The sequence below is a fragment of the Haliotis asinina genome, chromosome 8, assembly GCF_037392515.1.
Source record: "Haliotis asinina isolate JCU_RB_2024 chromosome 8, JCU_Hal_asi_v2, whole genome shotgun sequence".
NCBI classification, from domain to species: Eukaryota; Metazoa; Mollusca; class Gastropoda; order Lepetellida; family Haliotidae; genus Haliotis; species Haliotis asinina.
This window is the reverse complement of record NC_090287.1, coordinates 49,840,551-49,860,011: the sequence shown is the minus strand read 5'-3', so window position 1 is coordinate 49,860,011 and position 19,461 is coordinate 49,840,551. Positions and strand designations below refer to the sequence as shown.

General features: G+C 39.9%; 1 protein-coding gene across 8 annotated transcripts; it reads left to right on the top strand.

Annotated features, from left to right (window-relative positions):
* The first annotated feature begins 152 nt into the window (after window positions 1–152).
* On the top strand, window positions 153–16,811 carry LOC137294952 (mucin-21-like). 8 transcript variants are annotated; one of them, XM_067826174.1, is made up of 15 exons: window positions 163–314; window positions 6,018–6,077; window positions 6,283–6,306; window positions 6,900–6,959; window positions 7,154–7,177; window positions 8,109–8,168; window positions 8,363–8,386; window positions 9,315–9,374; window positions 9,569–9,592; window positions 10,523–10,582; window positions 10,777–10,800; window positions 11,734–11,793; window positions 11,988–12,011; window positions 12,944–13,003; window positions 13,609–14,076. In XM_067826174.1, exons 1-15 carry the CDS (start codon window positions 251–253, stop codon window positions 13,998–14,000), a joined length of 1,020 nt encoding a protein of 339 aa, XP_067682275.1. In that variant the 5' UTR covers window positions 163–250; the 3' UTR covers window positions 14,001–14,076. The 8 variants fall into 8 exon arrangements, with proteins under 8 accessions (XP_067682282.1, XP_067682275.1, XP_067682276.1 ...); XM_067826175.1 differs by lacking the exon at window positions 7,154–7,177 and having other exon boundaries at window positions 13,609–16,811; XM_067826179.1 differs by lacking the exon at window positions 8,363–8,386.
* Window positions 16,812–19,461: the final 2,650 nt, after the last annotated feature.

Here is a 19,461-nt window from a genome sequence, read left to right as displayed (position 1 = left end):
TGTACGCCTATATGCTACATACAGAAACCTTAGGAGAGACCTAAGGGAGACAACCATCGTAGAGGCAAAATTCACCAACAAAGACGAAACAAAGAAGGATAAGACAATGTACACCGGGACATAATAAAATCCAGAAGTTAGCAGCGCCAGTCACAGTGTACAGAGAGTTAGTTAGCTGGAGGTGGCTGCCGGCCAGTACTTGTTACATTCGTCTTGAAGGACTGAACTATCAACGTTTAGTTGGGCTGAAATGAAGATTCAAGTTCCATTACTGATGGTGGCTGTGTCTTTGACAGCTGTAATTAACGCCACAGGTAATTATGAGAAAATCAAAATCAGAAATATCTATACATGTAACTTAAATTATTTATGTATATTTCTACCCCTTAATGATCCCAAAGACGTAAAGTAATTGAAGTGCCTGGATTAGATTAAGGATAACTCTTTCAGCTCGATCCCTTTCTTGAACATTGAATGCCTTCTTGCTTGTGTTTTAATATTGGTGATGAATGGCGGCCACTCTTGGTCCTCTATAATCGTTTTAAAATGCAATGGTGTTGCTGACCCGATGTCCTACTTTTTGCCAACGTTGGTCAACAATATCATATCTGCCCTCGTATTAATTGCGATCTCACTTCTGATACATGCTTATCAACAAACTCACGTCATCATCGTTAATGGACTAACTTATTCATTTGTCATTTACGCCCTTCTGGACATCCAGAGCTGAACGTACAAGAAACGGCGTCAGTGCACATATAAACAGAGAAGTTATGTCAAAGGTTTGGAAAAAGTTTCAGTCTGTCAATGACGAAAGATAAACAGTAATAATAATAATGGCTTTTTTATTACGTAGTCTCCACCACATAAAGGTATGCTCAAAGCGCATTAACATGTTATAACCCCGAATATCACAAACTGCCTGTTAGGCAGGCACTCTACCGGGTACATATTCTCTGCTGGGTGAGTACAGACAGTTTTAAACAATGGTAGTAAGGAGCTGCGCCATAGGCTTTTTGACAACTTCACACGAATTGTAATTGTTCAATTCTCCTGAAGACTCTCTCGTGGGCCCATATATTTGATATCATGTTCTGAATTTTGTTAATCACATTCGTGACAAAAGGGAAAAAACTCAGTTTTGACAGTGAGTAGGTCACGGAGACATTTGTACTTCCTGTGAGGCCATTTTCCGGCAATGGCGACACACGCCGTTTGACCCAGAAAACTATGACATGCAACGGGCTACATGAACGGTCCCACAAAAACGCCTAAACGATTTTGCATGAAAAGCACGTGTATATATGTATAACAGTTGCGCAGCAAGAGTGGTACTACTCTTGGTCCAGTCAAGTGAAGTCCTATTTTGCGGTCGCTCAATTTAGAACCAGAACCGTTTCTTAATGCATGCATGTCATCGGAACTCAATTACTGGAAGTAGCGCCTCGCGAGTAATACGGGCCCTATCATATGGATGATCTCACTGGATACACACAAACGGACAAAGTCAGGTATGTTGGCATGGGTAATCTTGAGACTTTCCAGAAAGTCATACTTATCATTTTCCATGACGCCCTATATTTTGTTCCTGTTATTAGTAAATCACAGATATCAGTCATGGTGATGGAAGGGACCGACCATTTGATCATATTCCGGTGGGCGACAGCTACTTTGTGGGGAGACTAGATACTTTTTAAGTCACCTTTGTAAAATCGTATAATCAGATATTTCTTTAATTAAAACTACGAGCCCAAATGAGTTACATAACAACAAACCCCACATCTGTCAACAATTTTAGAGGACTTGTTTTCATCTTAGGGTGTATACACTGGTGGATCTTTTTGGATTGTGTATAACGCCAGATTAGCTGCATGAATGAACACATAATCATTGAAACTTTCAGTAATATGACACGGTAATAATAATTGTATTCCATGAAAACAGCAATTCTCTCCCTTTCAGACACACATTGCTGCAACAACATCTTTTTGACAACATTCATCAGAGATAACATTTTACTGTCTGTCGCATGTTTATTTGTCAAACGAAAAGGATACCATGGTTTTAAATTACTTTTCCTCCTTGTTGAAATTTAGTTCTACGTGCTACTCGAAGAGAGTAATTCATCAATGTTACACTTGTCAGATTGTATACTGTTAAAAAAAGCCCTTCACATTCTTTCTTCAGGGCACTATAAAAGAGCACGAGATGGTAAGATGGTTCAATTGTTATTATTTCATTGCTGAGATCGGTGTGATGTACTCGATACACCGACAAGTGCCACAAACAGTTCCCTTAGGCTACACCGCCGTTCGAAAACATCGGTATACAGAATGTCCAGTCACAAGAATACAAATTCGAAATTTCTCAGTTCAATATTGTGTATGGCCGCCTCTCGCATTCACCACTGCCAAACACCGTCTACTCATTGACCGCCTGATGCTTGTGAATACGTGATTGGGGATTCTGAACCCTTGCTCTTGCAAGGAGCGCCAAGTTCCTGCAGATTCTGAGGTTGGTTCCTAAGACCACGAAGGATTCTCCCACGCGGATCCTAGGGGGACCTCGATGACCAGTCCATGACGTTGATTCCAGCGCTTTGAAGCAAATTTCGTGGCAACATCGCGGTATGCGGCCGAGCATTATCATGCTGGAACTGCAGACCTGGGCCGTGAGCTGCCATGAAAGGAACGAGTTCAGGGGTGAGCACCTGTGAGGTTTCCACGGATGACCAGAAGTCGGGAACGGTTGTGCCCACAGAAAGCACCCCACACCATTCAACTTCCGCCCCCGAAACTGTCGACTTCCTATACACAACATTGGGCATACCGTTCACGAAGTCGTCTCCAGATTCTATGCCTGCCATCCGCAAATCTGAGGATAAACCTGGATTCAAAACGATTTCAGTCTCTCTGGGTCCATCGGAGGTGACGTTGGGCCCACATCGCACGTTGACGTTGATGAAACTGCGTCAATATTGGCCCACGATATGGACGTCAAGATTGGAGGCTGGTAGCCCGCAATCACTTTCGAATGGTCTGTGAGGACAGTCCACCTCTAAACATCTAAGCCCTGGATCATGCAGCCGGCAGATGTCAGTCACGTAGGTGACGTAATACGATTTGACGGCATACCTGTCAACTCTCAACTCTTAATGTAAAATATAATTAACCCGAAGTAAATCAGATTATGGTGTATACAATATCACGTGTATCACTTACTATACTGAACTACTTTAGAAACGCATCACCCTATTGTCATTCATCATGGAATATGTAAAGCTGTGCTTAGAGTAATGTGACTATGACACATGAACGTGATACACATCGTGAAGGACGTGGACCCCTGTGTGATTCCAGTTGCTGGAAATCACCTTTTCACTTACAAATCGCACGAAAATGCATGATAAGTGGCGGTTCCACAACATATTGGCAGATGTTTCAACTGTGTACAAGAGATTACACCAACGGTTTTAAAAGCACTTAATTGTTACATAATGCCACGTTTATCAGCTGTTGAGAGAGAAAGAACAGTTTGGTTTCTTGAGATTGGTTTAACAACTATGGCATCACGCCAGGATGAAGGAAATATACCTGATGTCCAAATTTCATCAATGATATTCAACAGGGTCTCTAAACATGATCCGGGTAAGTGTTTCGGGAGTTGATAATGATAAAGTGATAAAGTGGCCAGAAGGTTTATTTGCCACAATTAAAAAATCGACAGGTTATCACAACACCTGGCACAACACATGATCGACAACACCTACTGTGACCTTATATCACGAAACCGGCCCGAGATCGTCACGCCGTTCAAACGATCGAGGGTATTATCTCCAAACTGTCTCCAAACTGTATGACAGCGTACATTCCAGCACGGTGTTTGATTCAAAGGCCAAGACACAACAGACTGGGGCTTGTCGACGACAGACTTCCCAAGCAGCGTATGACAGCGTTTCCTTTAAAGAAAACTGTAGACAGTATTGAAGCCTCACCACATCTTCACTATCCCACAGTACAAACCGTTAAGCTCCTACGGCAGAAGCAGGGCCATTGCATGGTTACAGGATGGTGATTCCAGTGTTGATGGCCGTGAAATAAAACAGGGGAAAAACAAGGGTGCTGAAACACGCGAGCACCATATGTTCGATATATGAGCCTAGTGCATGACAGATCTCCCGCGCAGTGAGAGGGAATGCACGAACGCATTTTGATGTTGCCTTGGTCCATTCTAATTGACATCAAAACACATCAATCAGTTCACTTGACTTTAAACTGCTGTTCTTAAAATAGCGACTAGTAATGTAAATCATGCTGTAGAACCGAATCCAAGCTCGCATACATATATCTGTTCGACGTTTCTTTGTGCATTTGTCATTCATACAACGCTGTACAAAGTTAAAAATGGATCTCTTTAATAGATTGCCAAGGATCAGAAACAGCGCGCTATGTTGAGTCGCATCGTCAGAGGCTCACTTACTGTTTTCAGAGACAATACAACCGATTCAAAACATAAATTAGGTAAAACACTTGATCAACGTGCTTCAGAATTAGAGACTTCAGCAGTGTGAGAAATAGATAACCTTACACTTGACATTCCTCTTGCTGCGAAAAGTCAGCAATCCGATTAGCACACAAGTGTAACGTTTCCACATCGTCTGCAGAATGAATCTTTCACCAGTGTCTGGTTTTTCAAAGTCAAGGTCGTCTTGGGTCGTCAAGGTCGTCGGAAGGGACTTTTCAGAAATAACTTAACAGTATTGTGATTCTACTACAATGTGATCATTCCTACCACAGGTCATAAAGTTTTACAACAATTTGACAACTATACAATGACATATCGAGATCACTTTATCACCTTCCTCTTCGATTAGCATCTGTCTTTTACTGTATTTATATTTGTAGCAATATCTGGAACCCATCCGATGACAGATTTGTCTTTTTCCGTTTTACGTATTACATGGATTATGGAACACATAGGGACACATTATCCAATATGTGGCCGGGATGATTTTATTACTTCTGTATAAATGTTTTTAAAACGTGTTTTAATCTATTTTGTTTCTCTTTCATCAAGTACATGTACAAGCTTGATAAGTAGCATAGTTAGAATACTTTGACAATAGGTTTAACCCAGCACTTATAATTACATAACTATTAACTCCTCAACAGCCAGCTTCAATCTAATGCCAAGCGCACTGCATTGTCTGCATTTTTTTCTATCTCTCCATTATGTAAGTCATGTTGCCCACAGTTAAACTTTTTTTGATCAAGCAGTGGTAAGATAAGAGTGTTACCAGTCAGAGGTCCAATACTTTGCTCAGCAAATAGTTTGGCTTTTTGTGGACCGAGTGGCTGAGGACTTCACCTCTGCTTATATATATAAGGACAAGTATTCTTAGTTTACGAAATCATGTTTATCAATGACGATAGGCAAACACCAATACTGAGAATTTGTGCCCCTTGCTTGCCTATTTTTTAATGTCGCTAGTACAAAAACACCAAGTTACAAATTACGCTCAGAAACTCAAACCATTGCTATTTTTCAATGCAGAGCCAAAACGTTACTGACAATTTATGCCCCTTACTTGCCTTACTGGCGCTAATCCATATTAACACCAAGTGTTATTCATGTCAGATATCAGTCAAGCCCACATCTTCATTCTTCCGTGACACATAAATCTTATGAGACAATAAATTTACGGACATATTAATCTATAACCCTTTCACGTGCCCACTTCACCATAGGCCTGGCCGTGGCCTGGACATACCCCGCACTGGAAATGAATTACCAGTATGTTTGGTTATAAATGCAATATGAAACTCCTTTACTTCGACTATAAAATGATGGCTCCAGTTTTTACATGTAGGGGTATGTCGAATATAATCTTTGCCCAAAAGGACTTCTCATACTCACCGATAATTATAATTGATACTTATGCTCAGTCTGTTTTCCCTTTTCGATTAGTATCTGCCTTTAGCTGTAAGTTTATATATCTCGATTTTTCTTGGTGAAAGGCCGAGGCAAGGAGACCACAACAAGTGCTGATGGATCAACCACAGCGGTAGGACGGCCAGGTGAGGACATCAGTCATGAAAATTCATCCTTTGTCTAGTGTAAGTTGATTGTCAAAACAACCTCCTTATGAGGAGAGGTGCCTCATTCAACCTGATAAGAATATTAAGTAATAGTTCAGAAATGATCATAAATGTGCCATTAAACTGTAGTTATGTAGTTTCTTCCATGACAGATTAAAGTAAAAGGACACTTCATATTTTGCAGGACGAACTGATCCGGCGAAGCCAGGTGACGATAGGCAAACACCAATGCTGAGAATTTGTGCCCCTTGCTTGCCTGTTTCTTTTAATGGCTATAGTACATAAACGCCAAGTGTCTAAATACACTTTAAAATCAAAATATTGCTATTTTTCAATGCAGAGCCATAATATTATTTACAAAATGGCGTTTGCGCGATTTTTAGTACTGGTTCTAACACATATTAACACCAAAATACACTGTATTCATGTCAACATGTCAGTCAAATCCCCATCGTCATTCTTCCGTCACACATAATTCACACATAATGTTTGGCTTTATATAAATGCAATATGGACACGGATGTAACTCCAATACATCGTTTGCGAAATGGTGGTTCTAGTTCTTCCCTGTGTGATGAATGTCAAATATAGTCTTTTGCTAAAGGAAGTGCTCAGAAGTCACTCACTAATGTTGTTGTTGTTCAGAAAAAAATTCTACTACGACTACTTTCATTCCAATTAGCGACAGTTTGGATTTGTAATGATGTTTGATAATTAGGCTCAATCTGTTTTCCTCTTTGATTAGTATCTACCTTTAACTGTAAGTTTAAATATTTCGACTTTGACTTTTCTTGATGAAAGGCGGTGGCGCGGAGAGTACAACAAGTGCAGATGGATCAACCACAATGTCAGGAAGGCCAGGTGAGAACATTAATCATGAAATAACCTTCGCCCCCATTCATCCTTCGTCTAGTATAAGTGTTGATTGTGAAAACAACCTCCTTATGAGCAGAGATACCCCATTAGTTCAACCACGATCATAAATGTGCCAATAGACTGTACTTATGTAGTTACTTCCATGACAGATTAAAGGAAAAGGTCACTGTATTTTGTAGGAAGAACTGATCCGGCGAAGCCAGGTGAGTCAACTGTACACATACGCATGGAAGATATCAACATATATAATAACTCATTGGGCACGAGTAACTTCAGAAACCAAACACATACCAGGCGTTAATCAAGACGTGTACGCATCAGAGCGCCGCGCAAAGACGTCTTACATAGCTAAGGGAACACTTACGGAACACTTACGGAACACATCATCCAATGGACAAATATTCCAATTTTAGGAAACATGTTTATCAATGACGATAGGCAAACACCAATGCTGAGAATTTGTGCCCCTTGCTTGCCTGTTTCTTTTAATGGCTATAGTACATAAACACCAAGTGTCTGAATACACGAAAAACAAATAAAAATATTGCTGTTTTTCAATGCAGAGCCAAAACATTATTTACGAAATGGCGTTTGCGCGATTCTTATTACTGGCTGTAATACACATTAACACCAAGTGTCAAAATACACTGTATTCATGTCAAAATGTCAATCAAATCCCCGTCTTCATTACTTCTTTACTCATAGATCTGATGAGATAATGAATTTACGAACATATTCATCTATGACCCTTTGACGTGCCCACTTCACCATAGGCCTGGCCATGGCCTGGACATACCCCGCACTGAAAACGAGCTACCAGTATGTTTGGCTATATATAAATACAACGTGGACATGGATGTAACTCCATTATATCGTTTGCGAAATGGTGGTTCTCGTTCTTTCCTGTGTGATGAATGTCAAATGTAGTCTTTGGCTAAAGGAAGTGCTCAGAAGTCACTCACTAATGTTGTTGTTGTTCAGAAAAAAATTCTTCTTCTACTTTCATTCCAACTAGCGACAGTTTGGCTTTGTAATAATATTTGATAATTAGGCTCAATCTGTTTTCCTCTTTGATTAGTATCTACCTTTAACTGTAAGTTTAAATATTTCGACTTTGACTTTTCTTGATGAAAGGCGGTGGCGCGGAGAGTACAACAAGTGCAGATGGATCAACCACAATGTCAGGAAGGCCAGGTGAGAACATTAATCATGAAATAATCTTCGCCCCCATTCATCCTTCGTCTAGTATAAGTGTTGATTGTGAAAACAACCTCCTTATGAGCAGAGATACCCCATTAGTTCAACCACGATCATAAATGTGCCAATAGACTGTACTTATGTAGTTACTTCCATGACAGATTAAAGGAAAAGGTCACTGTATTTTGTAGGAAGAACTGATCCGGCGAAGCCAGGTGAGTCAACTGTACACATACGCATGGAAGATATCAACATATATAATAACTCATTGGGCACGAGTAACTTCAGAAACCAAACACATACCAGGCGTTAATCAAGACGTGTACGCATCAGAGCGCCGCGCGAAGACGTCTTACATAGCTTAGGGAACACTTACGGAACACTTACGGAACACATCATCCAATGCACAAATATTCCAATTTTACGAAATCATGTTTATCAATGACGATAGGCAAACACCAATGCTGAGAATTTGTGCAACTTGCTTGCCTGTTTCTTTTAATGGCTATAGTACATAAACACCAATGTCAGAATACACGAAAAAATCAACATACTGCTGTTTTTCAATGCAGAGCCAAAACATTATTTACAAAATGGCGTTTGCTCGATTCTTATTACTGGCTGTAATACACATTAACACCAAGTGTCAAAATACACTGTATTCATGTCAACATGTCAGTCAAATCCCCATCGTCATTCTTCCGTGACACATAAATCTGATGGGATAATGAATTTACGAACATATTCATCTATGACCCTTTGACGTGCCCACTTCACCATAGGCCTGGACATGGCCTGGACATACCCCGCACTGAAAACGAGCTACCAGTATGTTTGGCTATATATAAATACAACGTAGACATGGATGTAACTCCATTATATCGTTTGCGAAATGCTGGTTCTCGTTCTTTCCTGTGTGATGAATGTCAAATGTAGTCTTTGGCTAAAGGAAGTGCTCAGAAGTCACTCACTAATGTTGTTGTTGTTCAGAAAAAAATTCTTCTTCTACTTTCATTCCAACTAGCGACAGTTTGGCTTTGTAATAATATTTGATAATTAGGCTCAATCTGTTTTCCTCTTTGATTAGTATCTACCTTTAACTGTAAGTTTAAATATTTCGACTTTGACTTTTCTTGATGAAAGGCGGTGGCGCGGAGAGTACAACAAGTGCAGATGGATCAACCACAATGTCAGGAAGGCCAGGTGAGAACATTAATCATGAAATAACCTTCGCCCCCATTCATCCTTCGTCTAGTATAAGTGTTGATTGTGAAAACAACCTCCTTATGAGCAGAGATACCCCATTAGTTCAACCACGATCATAAATGTGCCAATAGACTGTACTTATGTAGTTACTTCCATGACAGATTAAAGGAAAAGGTCACTATATTTTGTAGGAAGAACTGATCCGGCGAAGCCAGGTGAGTCAACTGTACACATACGCATGGAAGATATCAACATATATAATAACTCATTGGGCACGAGTAACTTCAGAAACGTAACACATACCAGGCGTTAATCAAGACGTGTACGCATCAGAGCGCCGCGCGAAGACGTCTTACATAGCTAAGGGAACACTTACGGAACACTTACGGAACACATCATCCAATGGACAAATATTCCAATTTTACGAAAACATGTTTATCAAAGACGATAGGCAAACACCAATGCTGAGAATTTGTGCCCCTTGCTTGCCTGTTTCTTTTAATGGCTATAGTACATAAACACCAAGTGTCTGAATACACGAAAAAAATCAACATACTGCTGTTTTTCAATGCAGAGCCAAAACATTATTTACAAAATGGCGTTTGCTCGATTCTTATTACTGGCTGTAATACACATTAACACCAAGTGTCAAAATACACTGTATTCATGTCAACATGTCAATCAAATCCCCATCGTCATTCTTCCGTGACACATAAATCTGATGGGATAATGAATTTACGAACATATTAATCTATGACCCTTTGACGTGCCCACTTCACCATAGGCCTGGACATGGCCTGGACATACCCCGCACTGAAAACGAGCTACCCGTATGTTTGGCCATATATAAATACAACGTGGACATGGATGTAACTCCATTATATCGTTTGCGAAATGGTGGTTCTCGTTCTTTCCTGTGTGATGAATGTCAAATGTAGTCTTTGGCTAAAGGAAGTGCTCAGAAGTCACTCACTAATGTTGTTGTTGTTCAGAAAAAAAATCTTCTTCTACTTTCATTCCAACTAGCGACAGTTTGGCTTTGTAATAATATTTGATAATTAGGCTCAATCTGTTTTCCTCTTTGATTAGTATCTACCTTTAACTGTAAGTTTAAATATTTCGACTTTGACTTTTCTTGATGAAAGGCGGTGGCGCGGAGAGTACAACAAGTGCAGATGGATCAACCACAATGTCAGGAAGGCCAGGTGAGAACATTAATCATGAAATAACCTTCGCCCCCATTCATCCTTCGTCTAGTATAAGTGTTGATTGTGAAAACAACTTCCTTATGAGCAGAGATACCCCATTAGTTCAACCACGATCATAAATGTGCCAATAGACTGTACTTATGTAGTTACTTCCATGACAGATTAAAGGAAAAGGACATTTTATTTTGTAGGAAGAACTGATCCGGCGAAGCCAGGTGAGTCAACTGTACACATACGCATGGAAGATATCAACATATATAATAACTCATTGGGCACGAGTAACTTCAGAAACGTAACACATACCAGGCGTTAATCAAGACGTGTACGCATCAGAGCGCCGCGCGAAGACGTCTTACATAGCTAAGGGAACACTTACGGAACACTTACGGAACACATCATCCAATGGACAAATATTCCAATTTTACGAAAACATGTTTATCAAAGACGATAGGCAAACACCAATGCTGAGAATTTGTGCCCCTTGCTTGCCTGTTTCTTTTAATGGCTATAGTACATAAACACCAAGTGTCTGAATACACGAAAAACAAATAAAAATACTGCTGTTTTTCAATGCAGAGCCAAAACATTATTTACAAAATGGCGTTTGCGCGATTCTTATTACTGGCTGTAATACACATTAACACCAAGTGTCAAAATACACTGTATTCATGTCAAAATGTCAATCAAATCCCCGTCTTCATTACTTCTTTACTCATAAATCTGATGAGAGAATGAATTTACGAACATATTAATCTATGACCCTTTGACGTGCCCACTTCACCATAGGCCTGGACATGGCCTGGACATACCCCGCACTGAAAACGAGCTACCCGTATGTTTGGCCATATATAAATACAACGTGGACATGGATGTAACTCCATTATATCGTTTGCGAAATGGTGGTTCTCGTTCTTTCCTGTGTGATGAATGTCAAATGTAGTCTTTGGCTAAAGGAAGTGCTCAGAAGTCACTCACTAATGTTGTTGCTGTTCAAAAAATATTCTACTACGACTACTTTCATTCCGACTAGCGACAGTTTGGCTTTGTAATAATATTTGATTTTAGGCTCAATCTGTTTTCCTCTTTGATTAGTATCTGCCTTTAACGGTAAGTTTAAATATTTCGACTTTGACTTTTCTTGATGAAAGGCGGTGGCGCGGAGAGTACATCAAGTGCAGATGGATCAACCACAATGTCAGGAAGGCCAGGTGAGAACATTAATCATGAAATAACCTTCGCCCCCATTCATCCTTCGTCTAGTATAAGTGTTGATTGTGAAAACAACCTCCTTATGAGCAGAGATACCCCATTAGTTCAACCACGATCATAAATGTGCCAATAGACTGTACTTATGTAGTTACTTCCATGACAGATTAAAGGAAAAGGTCACTGTATTTTGTAGGAAGAACTGATCCGGCGAAGCCAGGTGAGTCAACTGTACACATACGCATGGAAGATATCAACATATATAATAACTCATTGGGCACGAGTAACTTCAGAAACGTAACACATACCAGGCGTTAATCAAGACGTGTACGCATCAGAGCGCCGCGCGAAGACGTCTTACATAGCTAAGGGAACACTTACGGAACACTTACGGAACACATCATCCAATGGACAAATATTCCAATTTTACGAAAACATGTTTATCAAAGACGATAGGCAAACACCAATGCTGAGAATTTGTGCCCCTTGCTTGCCTGTTTCTTTTAATGGCTATAGTACATAAACACCAAGTGTCTGAATACACGAAAAAAATCAACATACTGCTGTTTTTCAATGCAGAGCCAAAACATTATTTACAAAATGGCGTTTGCTCGATTCTTATTACTGGCTGTAATACACATTAACACCAAGTGTCAAAATACACTGTATTCATGTCAACATGTCAATCAAATCCCCATCGTCATTCTTCCGTGACACATAAATCTGATGAGAGAATGAATTTACGAACATATTAATCTATGACCCTTTGACGTGCCCACTTCACCATAGGCCTGGACATGGCCTGGACATACCCCGCACTGAAAACGAGCTACCAGTATGTTTGGCTATATATAAATACAACGTGGACATGGATGTAACTCCATTATATCGTTTGCGAAATGCTGGTTCTCGTTCTTTCCTGTGTGATGAATGTCAAATGTAGTCTTTGGCTAAAGGAAGTGCTCAGAAGTCACTCACTAATGTTGTTGCTGTTCAAAAAATATTCTACTACGACTACTTTCATTCCGACTAGCGACAGTTTGGCTTTGTAATAATATTTGATAATTAGGCTCAATCTGTTTTCCTCTTTGATTAGTATCTGCCTTTAACGGTAAGTTTATATATTTCGACTTTGACTTTTCTTGATGAAAGGCGGTGGCGCGGAGAGTACATCAAGTGCAGATGGATCAACCACAATGTCAGGAAGGCCAGGTGAGAACATTAATCATGAAATAACCTTCGCCCCCATTCATCCTTCGTCTAGTATAAGTGTTGATTGTGAAAACAACTTCCTTATGAGTGGTGATGCCTGATTAAACCGAAGTGACTATTAAGTATTACTTCAAACATCATGGTGGCTATTCTACTTTTACATTCACCCATTAAGAGCCAGAAATGGATATCCGACACTCTGCCTCTGGCGTAAAGTTTGAAACGCTCACGACAAACTGAACTAAACAAATTGCAAGGTTGTACAATAATCAAGTTGGATGTATACACTCTAACGAGTAAGTCAAGTAATCAACGTAGAAATGAGATTTACTGTTCAAAATTGTATCTTATGCTGGTCGTAAGATTTGATTGGAGATCTGATATTCATGCATCTGTATAAATGTTTGTGATCGTAGGCACTTGGACATGATAATCCCCATACACAGATTGTCCAGGTCCAGATACGTTCCTTCACAGGTTGTAGTGATCAAGCTGCGATGACTGTAACTCTAACAGTTGTAACAGCTGTACATGATAGCTAAGCAGTGTAGGAAAATCTTTCTTCGACAAGGTCATGGTTAAACTTATAGAGTTTATTCAAATAGGTCCGCCCAGGCCTGGAGATCCGACGAGTTCTGGAATCACTTCAGGTTCAAGAGGCCCAAGTTCCGTTGGGGGTCCCACAAATCCGAGGGATCTATCCAGTACTGGAAGTGCGCCAACTCCATCCAGTACTGGAGGTCAACCCAAACCGGGTGGTTCATCCACGTATCCTTCCGACCCGACAGATCCTAAGGATCCGACAAACCCTGACGTATCAACAGTAAAGACCATCAAACAAAGCAAGTTGAATAAGAAAACTCTCATCATGGGTGTTGTATTTGGGGGTACTGCCGCTGTGATAACTGCAGTTGTGCTGGTAATGGCGATAAAGGCCGTTATTACAGCAGGAATGGGTGGAGGGGCGAAGGTGGCAGGTGCGGCAGGGGCAGCCTGATAGAGCTCCCACTTATAATGCATGGGCAAAGTTACGTTAATATTCGGGATTTTTCTCATCTTAATGGTGTCGATGCGTTTTTACCGACGATGTGTTGTGGCCCAGTGCGACGATTATCTTAAGTGAATTGAATTTTGTATTCCATTGTTTGTATATAAAATATACACCTGAGAAAAACTCGACTAAAACAACCAACCAGCCCAACCAGGTCCGTGTCATAAGACGTCATAATAAGTTATATTCCTTTTGTCATCAATGTGGCCATCAAAGATGATATTTGATCCAGGAATAGTGACATTCATGTGGATATGTCGATTTTCCCGATGTTTTTTACCTTGCGCAGATGAGGGGCATTGCTGCTGGTTGAAACTGAGTTGAGTTGATAGTAGAGAGTTTTTGCTCTGACCAATCGGTAATTCTGACCGTAGCAACTCATATCACTCTTTTCAACAGTTCGTATCGAATGTAATGTATTTCCATGGGACTACTTTGTTCTCGCGTGTACAAGCTTGCTCAGTTTTGTGTTATGGCTACACAAGTGCCTTAAGTGACGTATGTTGACGTGGACACAAGATGCGTACATTTTAAAGCGAGCTATATCATGGCCGTCTGCCTCTCTTTATCCACATAGGGGCGGTTTGGTGGCCTAGTGGTTAAAGCGTTCTCCAGTTACGCTCAAGACCCTTGTTCAATTCCTCACATGTGTAGAATGTATGAAGACCATTTCTCCCGAGGTGATGTTTGCTGGATTATTCCTAAAAGCGGCGTAAAACTAAACTCACTCAATCACATTATCGCCATCGTAAGTATTCATGTCCAACTTGGAAGCCGGTAGAACCGCTAACCCGCAGCAGGAATCTTGTTTCGTAGAGACAACAAATTTAATAACGTTTGTGAACAATGTAGAGAATAGACCAAATGCTTTGATATTCTCCATTGTACCTTCACATGTACAGAAACGATCTAATACTTTTTACGTGTTTGTTAGTTGGGCTTCAATTATGTATTGTATTGTTTTCCCAAGAACGTACGCATGTAGTTGAATCGATGACAAGCTAGAAACCATTCATGCATAAAGCGCCCCTATTACACTTGACAAAACATACTTTTATCCGTCAGCTTCTGAGAGATGTCTTTCTTCCAGATGAGTTTCAGTGAATTGCCATTTTGTTTGTGTTTATCACCAAATATTTGTGCACATTGCTATACAACATTGTCCACCTAATAATATATTGTTATAATGAAGACAAAAAAAGATAGAAGACCACACAGCAGGAATTTACTGCTTCCCTCAATAGATCCCATTCATATAACGATATGTTCATGTGTATACGTTTCTCTACTTCTCTCCATAAGTATGTGGTCAATACTTTAAACAGTGCAGTCAAATGATAATCTCATTTCTCAGGATGCCCCCGTACATATGGAAGATTGACAGAAAGGTGTACCACAGAAATACAGTATACACATTCTAATGTTTTATGCACCCAGTAGATGTTCTTTGTTTTGGACAACGTTCTCCCCGTATTGTATATACTCGAGCACCATATACATTTCTACTATGTGCTTCAGTGACACATTTGGGAACAAAACGCTGTTTTCAACAGCATGTCAGTAACATCACCTTAAGTTTAAAGTATTGATCAAGTTACACTGTCTGACACTGATCCCCACGCATGCTGTGTTAACATACATATTACGGCGATATCTCACACATCAGTAGTTTCTGTTACACCGTAAAAGTGAGCTACTAGTTATCCACCCAGGCGCAATGTTTCAGATCGGTTAACCGAGACCGTTCAGATCGCAGCTTGTTATACGTCACGTGAATACATCTAGCCTGTTAAATGCGAAAGTAAACATGATTTACTACGAAGGTCTACTATTTTAGACATACCTAAAGATGGCTAGACTTCTACGTGAAGTTGTATAAGTTTTGACTGTTTGGCTTGAAGGTACCCTATTTCATATTGGTTACACAAGAAAAGGAACCGGTTTGGACTGGTTGCTCATGAACAAAAACTATTTCGGAAGGTTTAGAATTGTTAAACCTGTAGGTGAACAAGGTTAGACTGGTTACCCGTGAAGGTGAACCAGTTTAGACTTGCTGAACGTGACGATCAGCTAGTTTAAACCCTTTGACCTTGAAGGAATACTTTATCAGACTAGTCAACTGTGAATGTGAACTAGGTTATACTGGTTAACCCTGAAATTGAAGCGTATGAGCACAGTGCTCCTGTAGTGTATAGCTGCATGGTTTCAAATCGACAGTCTACTTGTGCACTGTATTGAAGAAATGGTGAAAAAAACCCAGATGTGTTCCAGGTCAGTTGAGAAAGGAGAAAACAAGAAACACTGAGTCAGGAATATGAAGAAAGGCATTGATCATATCCACTTAGCTGTCGTTACAACATGCGTAAACAGATCAATGATGCCTCAAGTTAATCGGCACTTGTGTAATACAAACAATGCATTGCAGGGATGTATTGATGTTTTAGATGAGATAAACACCGTGTTCTGCGACATTTTACCACGTATATTTTATCACGTGGGTTGAGCAAAGGATTTTTTGTGAAACATTCGATAGCTACAATCTTTTTAGTGCACTTATAATCGTTGTCATTTAGTCATTTACAGTATTTTGATCGATAGATATTCATTGTGATGTGATGTACCTTTTATGTTTTTCAACAAATTGTGAAACAAAAAACATAGTGTGATATCTCCTATATATGCTTGTAACGTATCCCAGTTTTAAACCTTAATCTATTATTTTGTGAGGAAGTTCAATAAATACATTCTGCTTCAAAATATCTTGTGATGCAGTCAACATGACAAGTGTGATATTTGTATTTATGCATATCAGAATGTTGACTAGATTAGACACTTTGCCAGTCTTATAAATGCCTCATCTCTTGAGATGATTGTTTGTTTGCGAAATTCATAATGTCAGCAATTATCTCAGACCGTGTAGCTTTCCATCGATGCTTTGAGATTTCTTGGTGTCACTACCGAGATAGTGCTGGTATATTGATAAAGGCCGACCATAAATCAGAAGGTTTCCCGAACCGACGACACGGCATTCATATACAGTTATGGGGAAGGTGCTTCCTGCACCACATATTAAACCTTTCCGGGTACATTTGGTGTCATAACTTATTTTTGTTTGTCAAAAGACACTGACAATGAAGTGAACTTGAAGGATTCGAACTAATGCTCGGCGGATCAAGTCAAAACATTGATTACAGAACTGTCTCGTTTCCTGTTTACTGGATTCCATCCTACTTAGTGCAACTTAGTGCGATATCTAGCCCAGAATTTTGAAAACGAGGCTCTGCCGCAAGAAAACTTGTCAATCTTATTGTGCGTTACAGAACAATGCTGAATAAGTGACACACACACGCACACGCACACGCACACGCACACGCACACGCACACGCACATCCACCCACCAAGGAACTGGAATTCAGTGTATCCAGACGTCATACGTCATTGTCTGAACAGGTTAACGAGACTCATATTTTAGCATGCTGGCGCCCTTTGCGACGCACATGTTTACAGTCAACATTGCGCTTTATAAGATTGCGTTAAAAAGCACGTTTAGACTACACAAACTTTCCTTACATATGGTGATCGATCAGATAACATGTTCCACATTCTGATGAAAAGAAATATTTTACGAGCTCGTAAGTTGGATTAAACTACTACTACTACTACTGCTGCTGCTGCTGCTGCTGCTGCTGCTACTACTACTACTACATCACTCTTTGTTCTCGGTCTCAGTGAGATTTATATCGGTCTAACCACTGGATGATCCCCGTCATGTCGAAAGAGCCTTTCGTCAAACGTCTCTCTCCCTCTTCTCTCCCCCTCCCTCTCTCTCTCTCTCTCTCTCTCTCTCTCTCTCTCTCTCTCTCACACACTCACACACACACACACACACACACACACAATATAAGCCTCTGGAAAGAGGAACGATAAGCTTGAGGAACACTGACACTGAATGTTTAGTCAGATACAAATCTCAGGTCCAACAAAGAATTGCTAAACAAATAATGTTCAAATGAAACTCAGTGTTGTTCAAGTTTAACTTGACCAAAACCTAACGATCTAAGGATACCAATATTTACAGAGATTGGAGATTGTTTTTGTCGTTATCATGCACTCGAGTTACCATGAAACTATCTATATGATATTTTCTTAGTTTCAGTGGCATGATGTGAAATATTGTTTTACTGAGTTCTCGAACGCAAATAAATATCACTATATGCAAGGCCGTCTCCCGTATGCTGTTCAAATAGTTTAAGGTTCCGGTGATCACAGAAAAAACAGGTGATAGTTTACAAACAATACTGGGCTACTTAGCAACTATAGACACGGTTACGTGGAAATATGCTTCGTGTGGAAGATCCATACTTTCTGTATACCCACTTACTTCTCAAAATAAATATTTAATGAAGAAGGCAAGGACGAATAAACAAATAGCTCTTTACGTTATTCTTCAATCGTAATGCATTCTCTGTGGTAATGCGAATATAAAACAGTGTGCAATATCATGTTTACATACAATAATATTATGAATTGTTCACAAACCATGTTATCGATTTAGTGATTTTCGTGTTAGAAGTAAACTTCTAGTCGTTTTCAGATATTAAATAGGAATATGTCATTAAGTATTCATTTATTTGGAGAATTCTGCCCTAGGCACAGGCTAGATATTTGTGTAACTGCTTTAGCATTCTTTGACGCATTTGCAACAGTGAGATCCGTTGTCATGGGAAATAGTTGAGCCTGCTTGAGTTGTATATGGATATTTGACCAAGTTCTGCAACTTGCCACAGAGGAGTTAGGAGTCCTTTAGCTGACCCGTGACCACTGCTTCAACTCAGAGATTTGATGAGTTCCTTCCTTCAAGCAATACCTTAACAGTGTCATACATGTATGGTTTTGACTGAAATATTGTTGCCAATGAACAATGACCGGATTAGAAAACTCATCTCTGATATTGGGCAACTCATGTTGTAGTGACGAAATGCTGAGGGTGGTCAAGTTTGCTTCCTCAAATGACTTGGTCGATGCGCATTATTTTAGTCACTGAAATGTCCGGTCCAGACGATTTCTTAACTGACCACCGGCATGTAGCTGACATATTGCTGAATGTGGCGTTGAACAACAAACACACTGTTCACAATGTTTCATGAAGCATACGCTTCTTTGATTGATAATGATGTGCTTGAGAGGTATATGTAAGTTAGTATTCAAGAATCAGACAAAATAGTATGGATGTCAGTTTAATCTTTATTGCATACACAACGTTTCTTGCTTCGTCAAGGATGAAGGAAAGATCCAGAAATGGTGTGTATACCATAAATAATTTGACATCATAATATTTTGTCTCCTATTTGATTGGTGACTTTTTAAGAAATCCATTGGTACACGAGTCACACTAATTCACTAAGTA

Bases quoted from the DNA above. Each gene is read 5' to 3' on its own strand.
- LOC137294952 (XM_067826174.1), top strand. From the start codon at position 251: ATGAAGATTCAAGTTCCATTACTGATGGTGGCTGTGTCTTTGACAGCT. The intron at 6,078-6,282 runs GTGAGGACATCA...CATATTTTGCAG, and splicing joins CACAGCGGTAGGACGGCCAG to GACGAACTGATCCGGCGAAG. The intron at 13,004-13,608 runs GTGAGAACATTA...TTATTCAAATAG, and splicing joins CACAATGTCAGGAAGGCCAG to GTCCGCCCAGGCCTGGAGAT.